This window comes from Tenrec ecaudatus, chromosome 2, assembly GCF_050624435.1.
Source record: "Tenrec ecaudatus isolate mTenEca1 chromosome 2, mTenEca1.hap1, whole genome shotgun sequence".
NCBI classification, from domain to species: domain Eukaryota; kingdom Metazoa; phylum Chordata; class Mammalia; order Afrosoricida; family Tenrecidae; genus Tenrec; species Tenrec ecaudatus.
Window position 1 is genome coordinate 261,307,550 of NC_134531.1, and position 11,715 is coordinate 261,319,264.

At 39.0% G+C, this 11,715-nt stretch overlaps 2 protein-coding genes across 2 annotated transcripts in view; one reads left to right on the plus strand and one right to left on the minus strand.

The window, feature by feature from the left end:
- The window catches only part of ZNF654 (zinc finger protein 654), a 58,262-nt gene extending 57,573 nt beyond the window's left edge, over positions 1-689 (minus strand). The window contains exon 1 of the mRNA XM_075542448.1: positions 350-689. Within this exon, the coding sequence (XP_075398563.1) occupies positions 350-610 (261 nt within the window). The 5' untranslated portion in view covers positions 611-689. The remainder of the gene's footprint in view (positions 1-349) is intronic.
- A 243-nt stretch (positions 690-932) lies between these two features.
- Positions 933-10,132, plus strand: CGGBP1 (CGG triplet repeat binding protein 1). The gene is made up of 3 exons (XM_075542449.1): positions 933-1,150; positions 1,757-1,960; positions 4,641-10,132. The coding sequence occupies exon 3, from the start codon at positions 4,661-4,663 to the stop codon at positions 5,162-5,164; it is 504 nt and encodes a 167-aa protein (XP_075398564.1). The 5' UTR covers positions 933-1,150; positions 1,757-1,960; positions 4,641-4,660; the 3' UTR covers positions 5,165-10,132.
- The last annotated feature ends 1,583 nt before the right edge of the window (positions 10,133-11,715 follow it).

The following is an 11,715-nucleotide window of genomic DNA, read 5'->3' on the forward strand; positions in this document are numbered from 1 at the left end:
AGAAGGTGAGGAGGAACTGGGTAGGAAGCATAAGAAAGGCGGGACCCTCGGGTAGGAAGGGCTCTGTTTGGGGGCACGGGAGGCATGTCAGTGCGTAGCTTTTCGGCCAGGTGTCCGTGCCCTGCTCCCTCCAGCACCTCTGACAAACCCTCAGTTCTCCACAACCCTCCGCCTGGTCACCCAGGCCCCGCTCCCCACCCCCCACCCCAAGCCGGATAGGTGGAGGGGCGCTTCACCTCACCCTCCTGGCTAGGCTAAGAGAGAGCAACGCACACAGCCCGGACTAGAAGGCGAGCTAACCAGAAGACGCCTGGAGGCCCTGGGCCGGGGTGACGCGAGGGAGCCTCACCTGACAGAAGCGTCGGCAGTAATCCCGACTGCTGATCCCGACGCCGCTGCCGCTGCCGCTGCCGCTGCCGCCGCCGCTGCTACCACCGCCGCCGCCGCCGCCGCCGCCACCACCGTCCCCGCCACCGCAGCTGCCGCCGCCAGCGCCACTGCCGCCGTCGCCCTCAGCTCTAAGCCCCTCAGGCCCAGGCGGAGACTCTACAATCGCCACAAGCTCTTCTCCGAGGCGTTCGGCCTCTTGATCGCTCTCTTCCTCCGCCATGAGGCTCTCGCCGCCCAGCGCGTACCAACCCCTGCGCCGCCGCCGCCGCTGGAGCTGCCTGGGCTAACCTCCTCCTCGAGTTCCCTCCCCCTCTTCCCCCCCACCCCCCCGCCTTAGTCCGACTGGGGCCTCTGGACTGGGCTCTACTTCCGGCTCCGCCCACCCACGCCCCCAATCTTCATTGGCCAAGTTTGGCCGCCAGTCATGTTTATACCCGCCCCTATATGCTCATTGGTTAAACTACCCGTCTGTTTGATGGGCACGCTGTTCGTTGGTCAATACCGCTCGACGGTTACTGAGGACCACCTACCGGCCTCTGCCATAGGCGGTGCAGGAGGACGGGGCGCGGCTGGGGACACGGCGGCCGCCGCGGGGCTCGTTTGGGCATCGGCGGCGGCGGCGGCGACTGAGACGGCGACAACGACGATTACGACTACGGCAACTACGACTAGCCCTCCTTCGTCGCTGATTGCTCGTCGTCTCTCGTCTCCTTTCCGGCCGCGTCTGGTCCACTTCCCTAGCTGCAACCCCGATCCTACGGTACCGAGGAGCTGGGGAGGCCGAGGGTGGGCCCGGCCGTTGGTGCGGGCCCCAGGTCCCGGGCCTTCCGTCCCAGAGCAGGAGCTGGGGGCGGGGCCGGGCACCGTAGTCGGCGGGAGGAAGAGGAAGGGGACGGGAAACCTGACAGCGGCCGCGGCCGCCTCCGCCTGGCGTCTCCTCCTCCCGTGAGACGACCGCCAACTCCTGGAGTTCCCGGGCCTGGGGCCGCTGGGACTTGGCCCTGCCCTGCTAGCGGGGCCGGTCTGTGAGGCGCCGGCAAGTAGGCTCTCGAGGAGCGAGTCCGTGCGCCGGCGAACGTCCCGCGCCCGCCTAACCCTTCCCCGCCCGAGCCCCCGGGCCTTGGGAGCGCGCGGAGGTGCCCCGTTGGGCGGGCACCTCGAGGGAGCTGGAGCTCGGCTTGGGGCCGCGAACCAGACATTGAGACCGGGCTTCGGGTGTGGAGTTAGTGGACCGCAGCGGTTTGGGAGACACCTGTCTAGTGGCGGGTGTTGACGTTGTTGTTCATCTCTTCATTCACTCTTATTTCCCTCCCTCAACTGTGTCCCCATTTTTTTTTTCTTTCCATGTGTTTTTCGTGTTTTGCAGTAAAGGCATGACTTTCCGGTATCGCAGGGAAAACAGGGTGCAAGCCCAGAAACTATTTCCCCACCACCACTTGTTGAAAAACTGATCTGGAGGCGTCTCCGGATTTGAACACGCGGAAAGTTCCAGGGTTTGGTGCGTCTCTGGTTTTGCTAGGAGACCCTTCAGTTATAAGTATCAAGGAGAAAACAACTGGAAACTAATTCGGTATATATATATATGTATAAACGTTTTGATTAGTTTTGCTGTGATCCAATAAGGTGTTGGCTTCACTTTTGTTCGCTAATTCTTGCTCTTAACTTTTTAACATCCTTGTTTGTTTTTAAAAAAGAATTTTTTTTTTTTTTTTGAAATACAACTTGGTTCTGTGACTAAACTCCAGCATCCTCTACCGGGTGGTTAATTGTCTCTGCAGTAATGTAAAAAAAACCCTTTGAAAGTGACAAGTTTTTGGTATGTGCCAACCTTTCACATTAGCACAAAGGATTGGATATTTTACAAGTCAAAGAAATACGTTCCTGTTTGTTTCACAGCTTAATATCTAAAACATTTTAAGGCAGACTTTTCGTGTAGCAAGATGAAATTCCTACTGGGCAGAAGTATTTAATATTTTCCTTGAGTGGTTTATAGCTAATAATCATACTTGTTTGATTCACCTTCACCTTAGTTTAAAACACATTCTGTTCATTTTAAGTACAAGTATATGTAGTAGTAATTCACTATCTATTAGACAGGAATCATCTCTGTTTTACCTGCCATGGTAAATCCAATATTTGGCACATAAGAGACATGCATGGAAAGAAACAGGATGTGCCTATCTACATGAAAGAGAAGTGCTGATGATGTAGTGGCTTACACATTGGGCTGTGAACTGGTAATGCCAGCAGTCCAAAGAGTTGCAGCCTTGAAAACCCATTCTATTCTGTCCTAAGAGTGGCTATGAGTTAAAATCTACTCAATGACAGTGAGGTGTTTTGTGAACACAAGAGTTGATCTTGCTTTACAGAATTACTGAGAAATGTTATTCCCTGGATATTTGGTATCCACAAGTGTTGGAAAGTTAAGTTCTTTTGAGAGAAGTTTCATGTAAAAACAAACACGCCAATGAATTCTAAATCATGGTTACCCATGTATGTAAAAAAAAAAGGCTTCATAAGCTTTTTTTGGCTATAATTTTTACAAAAGCATTTCGACAGGATTTCCTGACCCACCATCGATAAACCAAAAAAGCCCGCAAAAAACAATTGCCATCTAGCCTTGTTTAAACTCATCGCTGGAGGGATCCAAGTCACCAATCTTTACTTAGCATACATTTGTAGTGTATTTGTGGAGAATAGAGTTACATATTAAGTTCTGTCAAATATATTTTAACTTCTTAAATCTTGTTAAGTTAAATAGCTATAAGAATGTAGCTTAGAGTCATTGTTTCTGGGACCCACTAATGATTTTGAATGAGAGCCACATACTAACATGGTTAGTATTTTAGGTTTTCAGTGGCATGAATGCATTTGGCACTTAGTCCTGTGATCAGAAATTTTTACTGTTAGATAAATTCAGAAAGTATTAAATTACTGAGTTAAATCAAAAGTTTCAATAAGTGATAAAGATTATTATTTACATCCTCCATAAAAACGTTTTAAGTATCTTGTATATGCTAGGTACCATACTGACTTCTTTGCTTTGTTCTAATTTGCTAGTTAACAAGTGAATCAATATTAACAAATTAATACTTAATGTAAAACTGATGTCTTTTTACAGCATTTTTCCAATCTTGATCGTCACCTTTTAGGAAACGTACCATAGGTGCACATACAGTAAAAAATTGTACTTTGAGCTTTTTATTTTACTTTAAAGTTTCAATGCATTTAGTCTGAATTCTTTCTTATCTTTTACCTTTTTGTATACACAAAAGTTTTGAAAATACTGTTCATCCTCATATAAAATTATGCCAGTTTAATGACCCACCTGTCTGGTCTATATGTACACAATTCCCTACAAAATTTTATTCTAAAATCATTTGCCCCAGAATTGTGAAGAAATGGAATCTTTTATATACTTCAATTTATGAAGGGCTTCAGAAAGGTTATTGGTTTTTGTTTTGGGTTTTTTTTTTTCAGAGGGGGCGGTGGTGGTTAAGTTTGTGGGAAAATCCTATTATCGTCATACTTTTTTTCCACAAGATTTTGGAAGTTCCTTGCACATCCGATTTCTGCCAGCTACCCTAAAGGAAAAAGATTTTTCGTCTCAGAAACCCACAGGGGCAGTTCTAATCTCTGCCCTATGGGGTCACTTGTTGGAATCCACTTGTTAGCAGTGGGTTGAGTAATATAATGAGCACTTAAAATGCTGCTCCATAATAAGGGTTGTTTGTTTTGTTTTTTAAGTTTTTTCATATTAATATGGTTTGAATTCTTTGTGTAATATTTTAATTTTACACATAAAATTAGTTTATTTGAATTTTAATAAAAACCTAGGACTAAGCCTACTTGTTCATTATATGGCTTTTGCCTTTACATATTACAGGAGAAGTACTAGTGACATTTCCAGTTAAGCATTGGTCTACTATATGGTAGGCAGTTCGAACCCACCAGTCCCTCCATGGGAGAAAGATGAGGCTGTCTATCCCGGTAAAGATTTCCAGCCTCTGAAACCTACAGGGGCAGTTTTACTCTGCCCTCTCAGGTCCCTCTGAGTTAGAATGGACTCCACAATAGTGAGTTGGTTCTCTGGGGTTTTAGCTATTCCAGATAATTTACAATGTAGATTGATATAAATTCTAGTTTAAATTAAGTTTTTAATCTACATTTTCATACCTTCTATTATTATTAATCATTTCGAACAGGAACTGTTGTTAACAACACTGATTCTTGTTTCTCCTATCTTGAAGGATCCTTATTCAAAGTCAGAATGGAACGATTTGTAGTAACAGCCCCACCTGCTCGAAACCGTTCTAAGACTGCTTTGTATGTGACTCCCTTGGATCGAGTCACTGAGTTTGGAGGTGAGCTGCATGAAGATGGAGGAAAGCTCTTCTGCACTTCTTGCAATGTGGTTCTGAATCATGTTCGCAAGTCTGCCATTAGTGACCACCTCAAGTCCAAGACTCATACTAAGAGGAAGGCAGAATTTGAAGAACAGAATGTGAGAAAGAAGCAGAGGCCTCTGAGTGCATCGCTTCAGTGCAACAGTACTGCACAAACAGAGAAAGTCAGTGTTATCCAGGACTTTGTGAAAATGTGCCTGGAAGCCAACATCCCACTCGAGAAGGCTGACCACCCAGCTGTTCGTGCTTTCCTGTCCCGCCATGTGAAGAATGGAGGCTCCATACCCAAGTCAGACCAGCTGAGAAGAGCATATCTGCCTGACGGATATGAGAATGAGAATCAGCTCCTCAACTCGCAAGATTGTTGACTAGGAGGTTACCACCATTATGATCAAGATCAATAATGTGGAGTATTAAAGTTATGTGTTAATTGTGTGGCTCATTTTTATATTTATTTCATTAAAATCATGTGATGCAGAATAGTTTTGCAATGTGTATATAGCTGCAGGGGAAAGCAAAACACATCACAGCAAGACTTATTGTTATTTTTAATCACCAATGGTATAAAGTAAAACTTAGCTTTAGAATGTATTAGGATACTTGAAACCTGACAGTTATCTTTTAAAATTGATGGTTTTTCTCCTGAAATGTGCATGGAAGAACTGCCCTGCTATTTTACCCTTTTGCCATGTATGAGTATTCCTTGTGAGGTTATTCGGATTGAAGGTTAGCCTAGGAAATTGAAACTGCTGCCAGGCAACACCATTCACAGTAACTTAAAGGAGTATTTCTTCTTAGAGGAGTCTCTTCAAAACGAAAGGAATGAGAGCGAACTTCGTATATTTTCAAATCCCTTGCAGAAATGACTCATCTATTTCAAACTGCTTTGCTTGTATATGATAATATATCCTTCAATTCCCCCCCACCTTTTTTTCCTTTTTGAAATGCCTATCTAGCAGCAGCTTCAAGTGACCAAAAGACTAAAATCTTTCTCGTAATGTCAGTGCCAAAAGATGGGAATTGTTGCAGTGACAAGATTTTAGTCTCTAATAAATTAACCATATCTTTTATGCATCATCTTGGGTTTGCAAACTTTTTTAAGATCTTGATAATAGAAGAACCCAAGATTGGCAAGGTAGACATTTTATTACTTGGTTTCATATTTTTCACAGAAAATTAGTAAATACTCTTTGGCTGTCAGTAATACAGAAGTTATACTTTAATTTTGCATATGTTTGTATAATACTTAATTTACTTATTTCTTACCTACTTTGCATCTGGTGGTATAAGGTTTTAGGTGGTAAAAAAAAAAAAAAAAACTTCCAGAAATTGACAGTAATCCTGCGTAACTATTACGGGAGGGAGAATGATACGTAGTGCTGCTTTGAAGTTACAGTCAGGAAAAGGTCAACCATGTTCAGGAAATTAGCTCTCTGAACCACAGTATCCTGTATGGTCATCAAAGTAGCTTAGTTCAGTTAAGTCTTCTATAGCAGATACCTAAATTATATTTTTTAAAATAAACTGATTAGAGCTTTAAATGAGTTCTTTGGGGGGAAAATATATTGCTGTTGAAAACAAGTGATTGAGACTTGGAGTTATGTTTAGTTCATTTTACTACAAACGAAAAGCCAAAGTCAATAGGAGAAAGGTATATTTTTGGAAGCAGTATTCCATATCTAAGTTACATACTTTAGTTCCTAGTTTATGTTGTCGAGAGTAGCCATCTCGTTTTTTATTTTGTTATTTAATCCCCCCACCAAAAGAAAAGTCACTTGTCAAGAAACGGATAATCTGATTTTTTTTATCCTCATTTTCAGGTAGCGTAATGCCTAGAATAGTGCTGTCGGTTATAAAGCACATAGTCGATCATGAAATCAACAGAAAAACCCACTGTCCTTTTCCAGTAGAAAACAATTTGCAGGCAACCATGTCTAAATTGAACTGTGATGGTGAAAATGAAAATCTAAGATGCTAAGAAAATAAGTATCATTGATACATGATTTTCTATTACTGGTTAGATCATGTTTCCTATATCTTCAGGTTCTTATTATACACTAGGGGCATCCTATTATATCATGTCTTTAGAAACCTTTTTCCATGTAGCCAATGGAGTTTATAAAGTTTCTTTACTAATTAGGAAACTAATTACTTGTGATGTTAACTTTTGCCTTATAGTTAAAAAATATATGTCAGTGATTTTCACCCTTTCAGACATACAAATTACAAGAAACCATGGTTGGCATATGTTAGATGACATGGATTGTGGAAAAGACACTGCTTTGGAGGTTTAGTGAATGTGTAAAGGAGCTTTCAATCTTGACTACAGTGTTGTACAGTGATACTATGCTATTGGGAAAAATAGCAACCCCCGCACACCATTTTTTAAGTTGTATGCATAAACAAGGTTTGTAGTGTTTCATTTATAAACTGTTAAATACATGCTTACCTGTTTATAGTGTGTGCTCAAAAGTATGATAGTATGTCTTCCGGAATTTCACTATATGCTTACAGTAAATAGTTACTAGATTATTGAGGTGTTAAATTTCTTGTTGGTTTCTTCTTGATTATACAGGGCATATAGCGAACTTGACGGACATTGTAATCACTTTTTACAGGGTGAAAACTTAGAAGGATAGTGTGTGAGAGCCTATTGTTATTTTATCCATTATCATCTTTAAGTTTTGTTTTGTTTTTAACAAAGTTTTTGTATTTGCCCCTGCTCAATTTTCAGGGACCAGAATCTTAGAGTTGTAGCATCGGTTTAGGATTGCTCTGAAGTACTCATTGCTTAAACTGTTCTTATAACAGTTGGCAAGTTCCCAAAGAAAGCTGAAAGTTCCATGTTAAAAACCTCTGCTTGAAATAATTTATACAGGAATGTTACTGGAAAGCAAATCAAAACAGAATTCAAGGTAGCTGCACAAGTAAAGTCAACAAATTGGTCGTTTGGTGCTTCGTCTTTGTAAGGGCTCTCTATGGTTTGACTTGCCCCAACTGCAATTAAATAAGGACATCACCTTAAAATATCATCTGAATTATTAGAAGTTTTGCCTTTCATTTGTTGGAAAAGTTTATTAGTCTGTAATTGCTTTAGCTTCTGGTCATCACTGATTAAAATGTGAGTAGTGAAATGGCTACCTTAAACCTTTTTTCTCATCCCGTATTATAGGTTTCAGAGGTAAATAAAATTCTTATCTAGTGATATTCTTGTTTCTGGAATACTGTACTAATTCATAATTTACTATATTCACTTTTTTTGTTCCTGTGCTTTTTTTCTTTGCTCATGCATGTATCAATATAAATGTGTTGCTTTTTTGAATTTTGTCTGTGACTTTTAGAAATAAATTTTAAAAACAAAAAGCAGTTTTTCAAAATGCATTTAACATTTGTGACTCAGTAACAATACATGTTTTAATTCCAAAAAGTAAATAGAATTTTAATATTTTTTCTAATATATGCTCCCTTTTCTGGAAATGTTGGTCTTTATTCCTAAATTAGATGGTTCTTATTCCTCCAATTTGTATATCAGTAATGTCAAATAAGTTAAATTAGTACTTTTAAATGGAAACATTTTAACTTTATGCTTTTAGAAATGTGAAAGGTAAGGACCTTTTTACATTTGATAGGGTTTATTGCATTTTTGAAGGGTTTGCTGTATTAGATACTTGGGACAAAAGTAATGCAAAGTAATTGAAAACCACCTTACCTTTTAATAGACTTGCATATTTTTGAAGGAAAAATATACTATTCATTGCTACTTGGCAAAAAATAAATGTATAAAGTAATAAGTTTGTATTAATTTTCATTCGTAGAATTAAAATGCTAGAAAAGGCCTTAGGAAATCAGTCAGGACTTTGACTTTCCTTGTAATATCCAGATCATCAGAGGCCCATGTTCACTTTTTAAAAATTTATAAAATACCAAATCTTGTTAAACAATTGGGTGTGTGTTCATCTTGGTCTCAGAATTCAATGTTCTTTTGGGGCTTTCATTATGTTTTGCGTGTAAATTTCAGTCAGACATAATTTTATACCTACGGTAAGCTATGATGTGATGGAAAGATGCTCCTAGGAGCAGATGTGTAAGCTAAACTTGGGAAATAGATAAGGATTTTTATGTGAGGTGATTCATTTAATATAATGGCATGCCTGCCAATATGTCACTAGACTATATAATTCTAGTATATTCAGTCACTATCCTTTGCCAAATAATACACCAGTCACTGGACACAGCAGAGAAAACTAAAAACTGCTGTCCTCCAGGAGCATACATTCTAATGATGGCTTATTGTCATAATACGGTTACCCATAGGGATAAAAAGTCTCAGTCTTTTCTAGGAAACTCAGTTAAACATTCTTTCTGTTTCATTGCTGAAGAGTTACTAGTGGTTTCATCAGTGTTCTTCACATTTTAAGTTTCATACGAAGGTCAATATGTTCTAATAGTGTGTGTATTCTATAAAGTATCGATTTCCAGATTAAAACTATTAAACAGGAATTTAAAGGCCTGCAACATAGAATCTTCTATACACATTTTAATGTAATTCCTAAAGTACACCAAGAACTTTATTAGATATTGGATATCAAGATAATTACTGCTGTACTTAATTACACTGTGACATTTACTATAATCTAATCCCATGGGCTGGTATCTTTATTGGATTTTAGGCTACTCATTTTTTTTCAGTAACCATAAAATAAATTAATGTGTAATTTAAGACTTTGTTTCTATTCCTATTTAATTTTTTAAGCAGGTACATGAAGTATCTATTTAGTGATGATGTTTAATGAATTCTTTTAAATCTTACAAGCCCCACTCTTATGATGATGTCCTGTAAGAATAAACACCAAATATGAAAACATGTAAAAGGTTTGTTTTAATAGTATAATTTTTGAAACTGCAAAAACCCTGAATATTCAAGAAGGTTATGGCATTCTTACTGTAGAACTATTTAGGTTATCTGTAAGTATGGTTAGAAAGAGATCTACAATATTGCCAAATTTAAGATCACAGAGTTTATTTTCTCACTGCTGAAACAAACTTGTAAAAGAACAATGCTGTTTAAGTGCAGTATGCTTCATAAGAGGTGGTCAAGCATGAACCAGGTGTAAAGATTACTTAAATGTGGTGATATGAAATGCAGCAGCAGAAGAATGTTTACTTTTTAATACATCCTGTACAGTGACTGATTTACACGTATTTGTTATTTTGGTATGCAAACAAATGTGAAATACACTTTTATTCACACGTTCTCACACAATAATTTTACCCAAATTGTAAAGAATATGAATATTCCATAATCCATCTACCACACTAATAAAAATGTTAAAGAATTTTATTTGCTGAACAAATATTTTAAAGCTTTTATTTTGAATACTTTTCAAATTACTTTTATAAAGTGCATATTTATAAAGTGGTCATCTTTCTGTTGCTCAAGTTCTATTGCATTTGTTAAATCTATTGAGAAGTCAGTCTTATAACCTGTGACTATTAGCTACCCCTGTGCTTTTTCATTCTCTAAATAGCCTATGCCTTCTAATGGTTTTCAGTAGTTGTATATATTATTTCTCTCTGCTTCAATAATACAACAAACAAAATTACCGCAAAAACCCCATTAGTATGTTTTTAAATCTGTTAGTCAATAGAGGGAATGAATGCTATGTTGTATTGTCACATAATTCTTTATTATCTTTTAAACTAATATCTTAATTTTCTAGATTAGAAAACAAGTATGAGATACGGATTGGAATACCAGTCTGCTAATGATTTGTCCTCTGCTTCTTCCAGGAGATGGCTCTAAACTCAGTCTTTTTTTATAGTAAATTCAGTGAGAGTTTACACATACTTTCATTCAACAATTTAAACACCTTACTAACCTCCCTATAGCTTTCCTGTCACCTCTCCCTTTTTTCTTTCTCCCTCTTTCTTCCCTGTCACCTAAATTTTCACTGGTCTACCTTCTCCAGGCGTCCTCAAACTACGGCCTGTGAGCCACATGCGGCCTTTTATCCTCCTGCCGGGTGTTTTTTCCCCATTTGTTTTTTACTTCAAAATAAAATATGTGCAATGTGCATAGGAATTTGTTCATAGTTTAAAAAACAAAACTATAGCCCTCCAACAGGTCTGAGGAACAGTGAACTGGCCTCCTGTTTAAAATGTTTGAGGACCCCTGCAAGCCTATTGCTTCCCCTTCTGTTCCCTTCTCTTCCTTATCAGCTGGGTAACCACCAAAATATATACCTTTGATATGAGAAAATTTATCTTGCTTTTCTTTTTCTGTTATAACAGTAGTCTCATACGATATTTGTCCTTCATGATTGACTAACTTTACTCAGCATAATGTTCTCTAATCCTGTCCAGGGCATGCAGTATTTCATAGATCCATCATTTATTAGTGATGCATAGTATTCAATTGGTGAGTGTATTCAATTGGCTGTACCAGTGTTTACCCATCTCCATTGGTGGGCATTTGGGTTGTCTCCATGATCTTGTTATTGGGAACAGTCAGTGTGATGAACATGAATGTGCATGTATTTGCTTGTCCTTTGTTCCTTACTTCCTTAGAGTATATACTGAGTAGAGGTATTAGTGAGTCACATGGTATTTGTATTCCCATTTATTTATCGAAGTGCATACACTATAAAACAGGTCAAGGGAATATTGCATGACCAAAATCAGAAAAGGTGTGCATTAGGGTTGTATCTTCTCACTATAGTTATTCAATCTGCATGCTAAGCAAATCATGTATGGATTTTATGAAGAAAAATGTGGCATGAGGATTAGAGGAAAGTTTATTAACAAACTGCTATATGCAGATGACACAGCCTTACTTGCTGAAAGTGAGGTGGACTTGAAGCACTTGCTGGTGAAGATAAAGAACTGCAGTCTTCAGTATGGATTATAACAATGTTATATG

What these genes read in the sequence shown, in the direction of transcription:
- CGGBP1 (XM_075542449.1), top strand. Translation starts at nt 4,661, where the DNA reads ATGGAACGATTTGTAGTAACAGCCCCACCTGCTCGAAACCGTTCTAAG.